The 16,074-nt window shown below is 35.8% G+C and overlaps 1 protein-coding gene across 1 annotated transcript in view; it reads right to left on the bottom strand.

Annotated features, from left to right (window-relative positions):
- Positions 1 to 12,421: 12,421 nt before the first annotated feature.
- ek1 (eph-like kinase 1) overlaps positions 12,422 to 16,074 on the bottom strand; it is a 72,365-nt gene continuing 68,712 nt past the window's right edge. Inside the window, exon 17 of the mRNA XM_065258469.1 lies at positions 12,422 to 15,650. Within this exon, the coding sequence (XP_065114541.1) occupies positions 15,548 to 15,650 (103 nt within the window). The 3' untranslated portion in view covers positions 12,422 to 15,547. The remainder of the gene's footprint in view (positions 15,651 to 16,074) is intronic.

Here is a 16,074-nt window from a genome sequence, read left to right as displayed (position 1 = left end):
CACCATTTCCTGTAAAAAAGGTTTTCCATAAAACTCAGCTGACTTCTGTGAGAAGTTACAGTACTTCCAAAATGTATATTACACATTTATCAAAAGCTTTTATCCAAAGTAACTTACAGTACAGTGCCTTTGTCAGTGTGTTCCCTGGGATTCGAACCCAAGACCTTGTGCTGCCAATGCAATGCCTCTTTAATACAATAAAAATAAAGTAGGGGTGCGCGGTGCAAAAACTAACGCGGGGTTAGTTGTAACACAGACTGTTTACATTGTTGCACAAGATTGAGCGTTTTCTTTTTCCGCTATTTTTTTCATGCTGCCAAAAGACGATCACCTGCAAATTGATGGAAAGGTATAATGTTTTTCCAGAGAGTTATTGATGAACAAGTGTTTTGGTGGCATGTAAGTTAATTTTTTCATCATATGTTTTTTTCAGTTTCTAAGTTGGGTGTGTAAGATACCAAATCCAACGCTATGTCATTTTAATCAGTGTCTTGTTGACTAAAACATAGCATCATTTTGAAATATATCTGCACCTCTTAGCAACTTTTTGGTGAGCTTGAAAATATTTTGACCCAGCGGGGTTAATTGTAACACTGTGTTGCAACTAACCCCTCATCACTTACAATATGAAAACCGCTAACGTTAGCGTAATTCTTGCGGTTGTTTTAAATAGGCTACACATGAATGATTGCTGGCTGCCAACAAAATAAATGTGCCTGGCCTTCTTATCAAAAAAGTGTGTTAAATTTATTTTTGTTCAAATCTTTAATATTGATTGAATGAGGTCACGTCAAAGATTAAAATCATAATGAAATGAATGGCTAAAATCAGACTTTGATGCTCATTATCTCAGAATTTGATTTTTGAAACTGTAGTATGGTTATTACAGTCTGGGTCACATATAAAAAATGTTTTGTCATATTGTGCTGCTTTTTCTCGCATATTTAAACATTTGTATCCATTTATAATTGAACTATTGTTAGAAAAGGGCTGGATGAATGAATACAGTCTATTATAGACAGATTTATAAACAAAATCTTCAAGTATATAGAAAAAATAGTATTGAAATATTTGCCTGCAAACTTAATTTTTAGCAAGTGTTACACATAACCCGCTGCCTGTTACAATTAACCCCACCTATGGGGTAAGTTGTAACATTTGCACTTCTGTCACGTTTGGTGTAATTGTTCAAGAATGGTAAGTACTAGAAACACACTTCAAATGGTCATTTGTAGCAGAGATGTGTGTGTGTTGCTTGTGTAAAAATATTAATCAAACTCAAATATTTTTTGAATGAATGAGCCAAAACCAAAAAGCTCTATATTGTGGAGCCCATTGTATCAACTGAGACAGCCAAAGTTGAAAAAATGAGTGTAATGAGAGAAAAATATGATCAATATTTATAACCTCTTGACCTCTGATCAGTTGTGAAAGGTCAGAGATCAAGTAGGCTTGAGTTCTGTCATTAAGACTTCATTATCATTTTAAGTGGCGCATCATCGTCTCGTGTCTCTGTTTTTTTGAAGGTTAATAGACTGAGGTCATATCCTGTTAATGTATTCCTCTCTTAACATTATTAATCTCTTGACAGACAGGAGTCAAGCCCCCGGCTCACATTTTAATTATTTCGGAATAACTGTGATTGATGCGTTTCTTAACATTTGAATTGAAAGCCACATTGAGATCAGTGTCAATATTAATTAAGCAGACTTTAATATCAAAGAGGGTAATATTTAGCTCAGGCTACATTTTCATTATTATCCCGTTTCAGCTGTCTATCATGCATAACTTATTTGAATCCTTTTTGTTCTTTCTACTTCTTTTTCATTTTTAACATTCGTTGTTGCATAACCAGCCTGGATTTCCCAACTATCCTGCCAGGACCTACCGGGAACAGAAACATAGACAGCCTAAGGCATTGTAGACACAAAGCCTTCCAGTCACATACAGGTAGAAATGAGATGTATGTAGAGCCGAACCGCTGTCAGAGACCACAAAACATGCAGGTGCACAACCACATCCACAAATATTCAGCTGTTACAGATTGGTGTGGGAGAGGAGATGCATAATATAAAAAGAAACCACAAGTAGATTAAGACAGAAAGGCTATGTTGTAATTAATTATTAGCAGACTGTTTACATTATACAGCACACAGTATATAGCAGCGCTATTCAATTTGATGAAAGATTACAAGGGCACGCATGCTAAACCATAATATGTTGCCAATGAAAGCTACAAGTGTGTTCATAGCTTTCATTTGATACTTATCATGGGAAACATTTCCACCTAACAGAAAAATTGGATAAAATCAGGGATTTCACCGTCTAGACGTTTTTAATGTGATGATACTGTGAAGGTGCGGCAGGCATAGTGTTACAAGATCAAGTCATTTAGGAAGAAATTCTGTCAAGTTGTTTTAAACCTGTATATATATATATGTTTTGTGGTCTCTGACAGCGGTTCGGCTCTACATACATCTCATTTCTACCTGTATGTGACTGGAAGGCTTTGTGTCTACAATATAAACTGTTTTGGAGAACTATTGACTATTGACAAAATGAGTGAGTAAATGATGACAGAATTTTCATTTTGGGGGTGAAGTATCCCTTTAAAAGTCTTTATTATACTAAAATGATAAGAGGATATTGTTATTTTAGTGTTCATTTTAATATTCTTTTTTTTTTTCAGAAAATATAGATAAATGACAATAATCATTGCACGGTATTGCATCAGTCTGCCATATCTGTTAATGTGTGTGTCTGTTTAAAGATATGAGCTGTTCTGTTTGCATAACCTGTGTGTACCGCTTGACTCACTGTTGAAAGAAAAGTGATAACAGTTTAAATCCCAGACACTGTGTTTCATTCTCACATACCCTAAATCCCACTGTAAACAAAAAACAATTTCATAAATCACAAGTCTGAGCTGTTTTTTCAGCTAATCCCATTTACCTGTAACACTGGTCTACAAATTTTGGAAAATGATCGACCTCTGAGATAAAATGTGTTAAGGGGACATTCCACTTTTTTTGTAAATATGCTCATTTTCCAGCACCTCTAGAGTTAAACATTTGATTTCTACTGTTTTGGAATCCATTCAGCCGATCTCCGGGTCTGGCGCTAGCACTTTTAGCATAGCTTAGCATAATCCATTGAATCTGATTAGACCATTAGCATTACACTAAAAACTAACTAAAGAGTTTTGATATTTTTCCTATTTAAAACTTGACTCTTCTGTAGTTACATCGTGTACTTAGGCCGAAAGAAAATTTTAAGTTGCAAATTTTAAGGCAGATATGGCTAGAAACTATACTCTCATTCAGGTGTAATAATCAAGGACTTTGCTGCCGTAACATGGCTGCTGCCGTAACATGGCTGCAGCAGGCGTAGTGATATTACGCACTGCCTAAAAATAGTCCTCTTGGTTACTTTCCATAGCAGGGGACTATTTTCGGGCACTGCATAATATCACTACGCCTGCTGCAGCCATGTTACAGCAGCAAAGTCCTTGATTATTACGCCAGAATGAGAGTATAGTTCCTAGCCATTTTGCCTTCCAAAACAGTAAAAATCCAATGTTTAACTCTAGGGGAGCTGGAAAATGAGCACATTTCCAAAAAAGTGGAGTGTCCCTTTAAGGACTACAATGGAAATACGTTTTTTTCTTTATTGTGTCAACCTTGAGAAATGCGTTTATCTCACACTTTGTCTAAAAAATTTGTTAACTCTTAAATATTTCGATTAGATAAATTAGTAAACAGGCCAGAAAGACCAATGAAAAAACAATAAATTAATGGAAAGTTTTGGTTATTGGTATTGTTATATGACCAAATTCTGGTCAAATTTGGCTACTTTCATTTCCAATGCTTTCTCCTTGTAGATAATCACAAACCAAATACATACTATTGGTTTTTACCCCGCATGGGGTTGTTTTGAAGAACAAGACATTCGGGTGTCATTGTTGTAACCATGGTAACCTGTATGTCTTGCTGTTAACATGCTGACAGGGACCTCTGCGTGTTATAGTACAGACAGATGCATTTGGACACACAACCAAATGTTACTTGTTATACTGACATACAGTAAATGAAATATATAACACAAAATTACAAAATAAACCACGAGAAGTCACCTAAGATAACTGAGATCTTCAATATGTCTCTAGCGAAGTTATTTTAACCCATTGTTTGGTCAAATATAAAAATGTTCTGGGTTAATTTAACTCGACTGGGTTTGTCATGTTATGACCCAATGCTGGGTTGAAAATAACCCATCATTTTTTAGACAGTGGCCAGTAAATCTTGGTAAACCATTAATGACTCAATTTGGCAAACATTGGAAGTACAGCATCACTTTGCTTACTTGCCCTTCATAACTGTTTGTCCTTGAAGCCTCTTCAATAACAAACATCCCGATATACAAAACTGTCAGGAGCCCTGAAGGTTGGCAGTGAGGAAAACATTGCATCTTTTTAATTCTCCAGGGACATTTTTTGTGGACCCTTGAGCTTTTGATGTTTGACGAGTTGGTGTTTTTTCTGCTGAGGTCATCATTGCATTGATTACACCGCTTTACGCTTTGAATCTTTAAAGCATGCAGTCACCCACATTTCTGTTCATATACCAAAGAATGAGTCAATGTTTGCTCAAATCTGATTATAAAGAAACAAGCCAGGAATTAATACATGGATGTAAAAAAAAACTCTTATACAAGACTGGCAGAAATATCTGTGAAATGAAAAAATGGAACAGCTGGGAAGAAGCTTAAACAGGATATTTTTTAAGGTAGAGGAAGACTCGCTGCCATTCAATGAAGCCCTTCCAGATGGTGGCTCAGTGTTTGAGCAGAGCATGAGGGGAATAGTAAAGACCTGAGCTGTGTTTGTTTTCGGTTTGAATGAATCTCACGAGCATCTCCTGGAAGAGGCAGAAGGGACTGTAGAGAGACAAGCGTCTGACAATCTGTTTACCTGTGTGTTTATTCACAGTCGCTCTGGGGAGTCTAGCTTCTAAAACGGTTTTCTGGTGACAGATGTTCAATGTTTTCTTGAGAACTGACCTTTCGTGCACAATATTTATAGTATGGTAATGCTGCATGTAAGCAATAAGGTACGAGAGGTTTTGTTGTATCATGGAATAAATCACGGCTGAAGAGAGTTGTTAGGCACGATGCGAAGCTGAGTCAATGCAGCCTCTTTAGCCGTGATTAATTCACCATACAACTAGCCTTAAGTACATTAAAATGATTTTAAAAAGCTGAAGGGTTACACTTAACAAGACTTCATTTGTTAACATTAGTTGGAAGCTATTAAAGGGGACATATCATGAAATCTGACTTTTTCCATGTTTAAGTGCTATAATTGGGTTTCCAGTGCTTCTATCAACCTAGAAAATATGAAAAGGAACAACCCAGTAACTTAGTTTTGGTCAACCATTCTCTGCAAGCATGTGAAAAAATAGGTCATTGAAATTTGGCTCCCCTTGTGATGTCAGAAGGGGATAATGCTGCCCCTTAAACTGCATTATTAAAACGGCACTGCCATTTAGTGCAGAGATTAGCTCATTTGCATTTAACAGGACACAACCAAAATGGCAAATTTTTGCTCACACCTACAAAGTGGCAATTTTAATGCTGTAATAAATTATCTATATGGGATTTTAATCTAAAACTTCACATATGTACTCTGGGGACCAGGGCTCTGAACCGGTTTAAGGAACGAAAACAAAAACCGGAAATGAACGAAATTTTAACAGGAACAAAAACGAAAACAAAATCAATTTTAATTGTTCTGAACAGAAACTTTTATTTAAAATTACCATTAACCGGTTAATAACGTTATTTTATCGTTTTCTTTAATATTGTACTTTATCAGGGACCAATCATGAATTAAACAGTACAACATGTGACTTTGACGCATCAAGCGTGAGTGATTTTGACACATAGCGTGAGTGAAATGCCCGCGCCGCAGTCATCGAGTCTCCGGCCCAGGCACGTGCACAGATAGGGCTCAACCTGTGCAGAACACATGCCCTTTTTGTCCTTACTCGCCGAAGTGCCCTTTTTTGGAGGTGTTTTATTATTATTATTTTATATATATAAATTAATGCTATTGTTAAACATTTTCCTCTGTCTGTGTGTTTTACAAATATATTTATCAAATAAAATTATTAAAAAACTAAATATTTTTGGATCCGCTCAAACTGTCTGTCAAACATCTTAACTCCGCCCCCTGAGTGCAGCGAGCTGAAGTTCCACAGCAGTCAGAGGCAGCTGAACGTCTTGCAACGGTAAATAAGTATCTTGTTGTTTGAGTACAATGCTGTCTCATTACGAAAGAAACACTAGTATGTATATAACGGCGCATGTTTTATACATTTGAGCAGAGCCGAATTATCCATAGACGGGATTGGTCGAGTGGGCAATCAGGGGGCACTAAGAGCTCCAAACTGCGACCAAATTGAGTTTTTGACAAAGCGCGAGCGGTTTTTAAACAAGTGTTCACCCATGTGAAGGGCACCCGTGACAACAATACGGAATGCACGGTCGGGTTTTTACCGCTTTTTTTGCATGACGCATCTCAATCGTTAAACTAAAGTCAACACATCTCACGCGAGAAGACGCGCCCGCGCGGGTAAATGTCTAGCCTACATTAACACCAAAAACATATCAGATTAGAAAGGTCTTAGACATCAGATGCCCAGTTGGGAAAACTGGATAGAGACGAAAAACGTGTAAAGGATACAAGTATGTACATTATATTGCCCTGTCACTCATTACAGTATGCAATCTGGATATAATTTAGTTTATTGTATATGCATGTATCTTATGCATTGAATTAGTCAAGGGAGTTGTATGATTGTTGTATGATTATTTGGTTCATAACTTTTTATTCTGAAATCAACTGCATAGAGTTAAGTCTACTTAGTATTTAGTATATTTTTTAGTAATGCAGTTATTTGCACCTTCAAAAGACCAAGGTTCCTGGTCCTCAGCACAGTTTTTGCCAGGTAGGCAGAGATACATGTTGAATATGCTAATGGTATGGCTATAGTATAGTATAATCTCCTATTTTGATCTTTAATCTCCTATTTCCCCTCTTCTCAATCACATATCAATCACACAAACATGTTAACCAAATAATAAAAATTAGCTTATAAAACAAACAGAATACCTTTTTTTTCTTCAAACATATTTTAATGTAACTTTATGTAAGCAGAGGAAAAAATTAAAATTAATATATTCTACAATTAAATAAGAGCAAGTTCACAAGAGCACTTCACAAACACATGACTACAAATAGGCCTAATACAGACAAACACCCAGGATGTAAATTGTTAAAGCCAACTTAAAAGGGCAGATATCGTTTGCACTGTATAATGCCAAGCTATCATAAAATGTAATTTTTCATTCATTAATAGTGATTTTTTTTCAATCATTAATAGCGAATAAATATAAAGCTATTAAGATGAGTATTAAGTGATATTTATTTGGAGGGGGTGCCCTTTTTCAGTTTCAGCACATGCCCCTCAAAAGGTCTGTGCACGGCCCTGCTCTGGCCCGATAGCATTTGTCTTAAATAACCACAAAGCTACCCATCAAATGTTCAGAGGTATGTTTAAGTTAAAACTTGCTTGGAAATATGAAGATGCAAACTGTAACTCAAAAAAGCCAGGGGACTTATACCACTGTCAATTACTTTTTAGATGGGTCGCCACCAAGAAATTCCTTTTCGTTTTTTTTTTCTTACGACAAGCTGTCTTAACAAGTCTGTCTGCAATATTGAAGGATGTGGGGAAGGGGTACAGTAGCCGGGAATCGCTGAGGTAACTTACAGAGGCACATTTAACGTAAACATCCAACAGAGTATGCTGCGGTTTCAACCAGTAAAAGACCGGCATAAAATGGGTCGTTTTTTTCAGCTGTTTATACTTAAAATTAATGCAGGTATTTCTTTTGTGGTTTTAACAATTAAAGGATAATTCCGGTATTTAACACTTTGGGTCTCATTTCTGGTTTGTTTTAGATGAACTACAGTGATGGACACAGAAATGTTGACAATGGGTCGTGTCTTGAGTTTTTGACTTGTTTAGAAGCGTCTCTTGACTGCTTCAGAATGGAAGTCAATGTCCATGCACAAACATGTCATTAAAACAACACGTAACGTTCATTTTCAAAACTGTACTACTCACCGAGTGGTGCGTGGTGTTCGTTGATGTTTAAAAACAAGTTGTGTAGCGAAATACAGTTTCTGTCGTGTTTTATTTGGCATTTTGTAAAATTCCATTGATCTCTCTTGTAAGACTCATTGCTCGCTGATATATCACTCCGCCACTGGGAAACAGAAAAGGGTCTGTTTACATGTGGTTGTAGTTTTTTCGCTCGGTTTCTCTCAGAAGAAATTTTTCCCATATTTGTAGGGCTGGACCAGAATATTTGAATATTTGTTCCGTGGGTTGACATTCGATTTTCAGTTTTGAGATTCGAATATATATATTAATATTTCACAGCGTTAAGGCAGAGCTTTTGCCAAGCAGGAAGTGCGCTTCACGCTCCCGCTCTATAGGTGGCGCAGAGAGACCAACATCCATAGCCAACAGCCACCAAACGCCACCAGTTGAAGAGATCGCCTCGAACGGAAAGCGCGCTTCCTGCTTTGGCATTCATGCTAATAGTGTAGTAAATAACGTCCAGTTTCTTGCAAAAACTGATTGATTTGCTTCACAAGACGTCAATATGTCACACGGAGTTATGGGGGATTACTGTTGTATTGGATATATATGCTTTAGTTCTTAAAGTGTGCGGATCGGTTGACTTGCATGACAGAGCACTGGGGTTTCTGCAAAATATCTTATTTATTGTTCTGCTGATGAAAAAACATATTGGATGGTGTAAGTGTTATAAATAAACTTAATTTGGAAAGTATGCTACCGTTTTATTAGTTTGTTGAACTTCGTTCATTTATTTTCGTTGTTTTATATAAATAGCCTACCCTTTACGTTGTCAGTAATTACTGAGCTGTTAATTTCTGATACGGGAGTGTTTGTTTGTTAGAAAAATGTAAGGCTACCTTATTAAAAGTGCTCTTGTGTTTTGTTTCACTAATGCTGTTCTCGCAGGACGCGTGACAGGCATGCCGAGTGTGCTAATGCTTCAGACTCAAATAAAGAGCGGAAGTATATACGCGGTTGTGAGGTATCTGAAAAAATAGTTCCACTATAGCAAATAACACGGATTGAAATCATACATTGCGCCAATATATTTGTTTTTAATCATCAACGAACACCACAAACCACTCGGTAAGTAGTACAGTTTTGAAAATGAACGTTAAGTGTTGTTTTAATGACATGTTTGTGCATGGCCCTTGACTTCCATTCTGAAGCAGTCAAGAGACGCTTCTAAACAAGTCAAAAACTCAAGACACGACCCATTGTCAAAATTTCAGTGACCATCACTGTAGTTCATCCAAAACAAACCAGAAATTAGACTCAAAGTGTTAAATACCGGAATTATCCTTTAATGAAATGTTGAAGTTTAGTTATATCATGTGTTATGTTATTATTTTTGTGTGAAAAGTAGTCTGTACTGTATGCATGCATTTGTTAAAGTATAGCCTGAAATAAAATTACGTTATTAACCGGTATTTTTTCTAAGTAAACCGTTTTCGGAACGTAAATGTTCAATGAGGAACGCAAAAACGGAAACGTTAAAATATCGATTCTGCTCGGAGTGAAACGATTGATAATTTTTTTCGTTTTTAAGCCCTGCTGGGGACAACAAAGATTTATTTGACATCTTAAAAAAAGTCTTGTGAAATGTCCCCTTTAAACGTTTTAAATATGGATATTTTTTATTACAAAATCACATTGATTACCACCAGAAGGCCTTTATTAACCCCGTGGAGGTGTGTGGATTACGTCTGTAAAGGATGGATAGACTTTATTGGGCTTTAAAATCAGTAGCAATATTTACTACCATTATAAAGCTTGGAAGAGCCAGGACATTTTCTAATATTGCTTAAAATGAGTAAATTTTCATTTTTTATCTTTACCTTTAAACTTTGTCTTTGTTACCATCTTGAAAGTCTGACCTCTAGTGGTGAAATCCTACATATTGTGCCTTTGCAGGCAAAACATTTCACAATAATAGTCAAATTATAGGAACAGATATTTTTTTTTAATAAAAGTGTGTGTATGCTTTCAATCAGTGTTCGAATTTAGGGGGGCTGGGGTGGTCCTCATATAAGCATTTAGGGACCCCCTATAAATCACAAAAATATAAATTAGAGGGTCCCCTGATTTTTCTTATAATTAAAATACTTCATGAATTATTATTTGTCCCAATTTCGCAGTAAACTAATCCAAACGATTTCTGTCTGAAATAAATGTAAAGTCTCAAGTGCGCCTCACAATGTTTTCTGGAGGAATTGACAGACGAGTAAATGTCTTTGCATGTGGATTTTTTTCACCTAAGAATCTTTAGTTATATTATCTTAAAAGAAAACACCACCGTTTTTTAATATTTTACTATCTTCTAACCTTTACTTAGCGAATTAATACATACTTAACTTTTTTCAATGTGTGCACTTTTAATGGTACAGCACCTCGTGAATGTGTTAGCATTTAGCCTAGCCCCATTCCTTCCTATGGCTCCAAAAAGAGATGAATTTAGAACCCACCAAACACTTCCATGTTTTCCCTTTTTAAAGACTGTTACATGAGTAGTTACATGAGTACAGTAAGTATGGTGGCACAAAATAAAACTTTTATTTGGAGCCATAGGAATGAATGGGGCTAGAATAAATGCTAACATATTCGCGAAGTGCTGTACAAAAATTAAAAGGGCACTCGTTGAAAAAGATAGGTATGTATTCATTCATCTTAGTTGAGGTAAGAACATAGTAAAATATTGATATAGTTTTCCTTTAATGGTTAGGGGCTTTAAAAAAAATCTTCCCAAACTATTATTTCCCACTAATTTGAGGGATAAAAAATAGTTAAGGGTAATTTGTGTTTTTTTTTTTTTATTAAAAAATAAAATAAATTTTTTTAGCAAAAAATGTTGATCCAGAATCACATCTTACTTTATGAAATCATGGCTACCCTTTAATGACACTGATTTTAATCTCTTTAAAATAAATCCCAGTTTAATTTTTTTTATATGATTCAAAAAATCCTTACTGTACATTTCGACTACATTTTGTTGAGTATAGCAGACAACCGCACAAGATTAAAAATATTAACATATTTATTGGACACAATGTTTAAAATGCATACAATTCAACAAGAGCTTCATAAAGTAACAATGATCACAATGTTTAAAATTCAAACCAAAAATACACATAAAGAAGAGGTAACATACTGTATTCAGATACTGACGGAGGGCTTAGTTTGCTTAAGTCTTTGATTCAGTGACCCTTAATAGAGCTTTATGGTCACGTCTCCATTACTGATCTTGTACAAGCCAACACTGTTTACACTCAGGTCTAAATTAGTCCAGTTTAGATGTGGGTGACAATATGCGATGTGCGAACCCACATAACCAGTATAGCAAATATGATTTAATGCTTTAAAGCATATTTTGTTACAGATACAACAAAACAACAGTCCTGATTAGCTAAATACCTAGTGGGTTACAGAGACCAAGCGCAAAATAATCAAATTAACTTTTTAGCTGCTTCCAGACACAGGAGAAAATGTTCTCACCCAACTGATCCAGAAATATACTTTACAAAGCACTGCATTATGTGACTGCTGAGTGAGAACAAACCTTGGAAAGAAGTCTGCATGTGATTTTTGGATTAAAATGTCCTAATGCAATGTGCAGGTAACCCAGCAACTGGCAATGTGTAGACTTTATGATAATAATGAAACTTTATACTAAAACACTAACAACTGCATTGTTCGTTTCTAAAAATCAAAACTGATTTCAAAAAACGTTAACATTGAAGATAAAAATACAATGTTTACTGCATTGAACTGTAAAAGTGTGTGTGCGTATTTGTGTATGGGTGTATTTATTGATAGTGTGGCTATATGAAAAAAAAAAATAAATGTAAAAATGAAACCTGCAATAATGTTATTAGTTTTGGGCTGGAACGTCTTATTAAATTATTGACTCTTATTGTAGTCGCAAGGGAAATTACAGATTTGAATAGGCGCATATGTTTCAGTAATCTGACAATTAGGAATAACTCTTAATTAAAAATGAGTACAGGGCAAAGCAGACGTGCCTGTTATTACAATAATAACTTTTGACTTTTCACCAATAAATAGTTTGAAGAAATAAACATTTCTTTGTTTAATTTAATGAGCCAAAGGGAAACTTTACCACAGAAGTCACAAAATGAAAGTTTAACGCAGCAGGCTTTTTGTCTTCTGAGACTATAAATACTGTACTAAACTTAAAATTAATTTATTTTAACAGTTTCCTTACAAGAGTGCTGGAGTTGTGCTATTACTTAATACTGTTTTACAGTACTTAAATATGAACCTGGACCACAAAAAAACAGTCATAATGGTCAATTTTTTTAATTGAAATTCATACATCATCTGAAGCTGAATAAATAAGCTGTCCATTGATGTATGATTTATGGGATATGGCAATATTTGGCCGGGATTTGGAAATCGAGGGTGCAGGAAAATCAATATATTGAGAAAGTCGCCTTTAAAGTTGTCTAAATGAAGTCCTTAGCAACATACACTTTCTTACTTAGTATTTTTGTATTTAGTTTTCTTGATGAGCAAAACGACCCAAAAAATAAGTCTAGTTTTTAGACAAAAAATATACAATTTAAGTGAATTTGTGCTTAAAACAAGCAAAAATATCTGCCAATGGGGTATGAAAAAAATATTGAAATAAGGGGCCTCATTTATAAAGCTCATTTTGATCGTAAAGTGTGCGTAGGCGAAAATCCACGGCAAAGTCCATATTTATAAAAACCGTCTTTGACGTGGAAAAGTGCTTAGCGCCATGTCAGGGTCTGATCAGACGTACGCACTTTTGCTTGTCTGATTGCTGCAGGTTTTTGGAAATATAAGCCATTCTTGCTGTTTGAAATTGGGTTTAAACATTGACAAGCGCTTTTTATATGTCTGACATTAATTACGCATCGTTTAAAGGCGGAGATCTGAAACTGCTCGGCTGCGCGCACAAGTTCATTTCTGATTTAAAGATTTGAAAGGGGTACGCGCGTTTTCTGCGCGTACGTTCGGTTTATAAATCACACGTACGCATTTTTGTTAAATGATCGTAAGATCAAATTTAGGATGGTTTTTACGCAGCATTTTATAAATGAGGCCCAAGGTTTCTTTTTTCTTAAACACTTAATTCAAGCAAAATTTTCTCACCCCAATGGCAGATAATTTTGCTTATTTTAAGTACAAATTCACTTAATTTGTATATTTTTTTGTCTAAGAACTAGACTTATTTTCTTAGGTCATTTTGATCATCAAGACAATTCTTGATTTAAGAATAAAAAACAAGACCAAAATACTAATAAAAAAGTCATTTTTTGAAAAAAAAAAATTCTTAGTATTTTTCTCTTGTTTTTCAGTTTTCAACATATCTAAAAATTCTTAAGTTAAGATGCTTTTTCTTGATGAGCAAAACGACCCAAAAAATAAGTCTCGATTTTAGACCAAAAATATCAACTTTAAGTGATTTTGAGCATAAAACAAGATTAAAAACCTGCCAATGGGGTAAGCAAATTTTTCTTGAATTTTTCTTGAATTTAGTGTTTAGGACAAATTTTCAAGATTTCTTTGCTTACCCCATTGGCAGATTTTTTTGCTTGTTTTATGCACAAAATCACTTTAATTTAATATTTTTGGTCTAAAAACTAGACTTATTTTTTTGGGTCGTTTTGCTCATTAAGAAAATACATCTAAATCTAAGAATTTTTAGATATTTTTACTGAAAACAAGACAAAAATACTAAGAATTTTTTTCTTGAAAATCATTTTTTGCAGTGTTTGACTGGTTTTGTGGTCCAGGGTCACACATGATTTGCAACTTGATGTGTGAAGTTGTAACATATTATAAATAATGATAAAATTAAAAAGGCAGCTAACAGAGAGTAGACAGAACTGCTAGGTGGCCATTCTGTCAGTTTTGTTGCCGTCTTGAAGTGTGTATTAGTGAAAAATTAAAATCCTGAGAATGCTTAGCTTTTCCCAACACCATAAAGCTAATATATCCATTACATTCTACAGCCTCACAATCCTCGTCTGTCCAAAGCTAAAGTTGAAGGTTTAAATAAGAGTTACGACATTGCCTTAATTTACAACTGACAAACCTTTAAAACACTAAGTCATTACTGTACAAATACAATAACCAACACTGTACAAAGTCTCAATTTCTACTTCAGTACAATCTTCTTCCTTATTACTGTTACACGTAGCCATTTCAGAGTGCAAAAACCAAGCACTGCCTATAAACATGGGAAAACGGTTGACGGATTTATTTTCGAAGCACTGGAAACATTGGAAATATCAGTTACTGACACGTTTCACACAGGATTTAAAACATTGTGCATGAAATGATGTGAAAATTGTATGTTTAAGCCTCTCCAGTCATTATCAGACCATTTGGAAATGTAATAAAGAAGTATCACTCGCTCGATAACCAGCGGACTGACACTAAACAGGATCCAAGACAAATATAGTTTGTACAGTTCACCTCCATCAACACCAGTACGTTTCGGAGATGTCATCCCTCTGATTAACTGCACAAAAATATTCCCGTCTCCTTCAATCAAAGCAATGAGGCGTGGACCGATGATGTAAAATATGTAATGAAAACCCACATCAAATGACAGGGCTCTCCACATTGCCGTGTTGAAAAACAGGAACAAAAGTTGAAGGCAGCGTGAAGGAAAAATCTTGCTCGAGATTTTTGTCTTTTATGTGACATTGCCCATCTGTCCTTTTAAGAGTGTGCAACGATTACTTCATCTCCAAGCTTTCGCTTTTTCTCCCGCTGCACATTGAAGGTCAAGAAGGTGGGTCTCCGAATACTCCACCGTGGATGTGACATTTTCCACAGATGCTGGCGAACGTAGATTTGGCCGAGTATAAATGTGTTCTGTATAAAAGTGTGTGTGTGTTTGTGAGAAATCAGTGCTTTGTTGCTTTATGCAACTGATGAGGAGTCTTGCTAAACTATTACCATGTACCCAAGTCTGCATGAACCCCTTCATGACCTCATCTGGGTTCAAACCACCACAACATCAAACTAGCATCGCTGCAAAACAGTTCACAAGACACAGTTGGTGTTTCTTCAAGGTCTTCTGTACAATGAGGAGTGAAGCGTGATGTCACAGTGCTGTGATGTCACATGGTGTAGGTTCTCAATTTCCTCCCGATCGCTGGATCTTCAATAATAAGTGGTGTGAACGTCCACAGTCTCTGAACACATCGTATTCCTGTAGGGCGGATGAACTTCAGTGCTGGTAGAGAAATAAGACATTGAGTCATTTTGCAGCAAGATGCCTCCATGTGGGACGAATGCTCCTCCTCAGTAGAAGTGGAATGGGTCTGGGAAGTTGAGGGCTATACTTGAACCTGAGCCCTGTGTTGTGCTTGAAGACACTGGATACTAGAAATTATCTTTTTCTGATGGCCCGCCAGTGCTACACCCATCTGATCCAGTTCACTGTGAAAGGAAGGAAAGGTAGAAGAGGGGATGAAATAAAAATGCCTTTGTGAGGAAAAACCTGCTAAGAAACAACAGCTTAGACCAGCCTAGGCAACTGACTCATTAGCTATAACTGCTTGGCCAAGCTGAGTGACTAGGTAGTTGGGGTGTAACAATACATCTATATGGAGAAGATGCTTTGATCATGATAATGCATCGATGCAATGTGTAAAATATCGATATGAGACACTCTCCACATTCACGTTACGTCCTTCTACGCATTTCCATCAAAGCATTTTCATTTACTGAAAAAACGGTCTGTGCGTCAGATTGTGATGCAACAACAAAACCGTGGTAGCACCAAAAAGACAGACGCAAAATAAACTTTGTGTCTGCTGTCAGACACTAACTAAATATAGATAAATCAATCGATATTAGGGAT

Source organism: Paramisgurnus dabryanus, chromosome 22, assembly GCF_030506205.2.
Source record: "Paramisgurnus dabryanus chromosome 22, PD_genome_1.1, whole genome shotgun sequence".
Taxonomy (NCBI): Eukaryota; Metazoa; Chordata; class Actinopteri; order Cypriniformes; family Cobitidae; genus Paramisgurnus; species Paramisgurnus dabryanus.
This window is presented reverse-complemented; position numbering and strand designations above follow the sequence as displayed.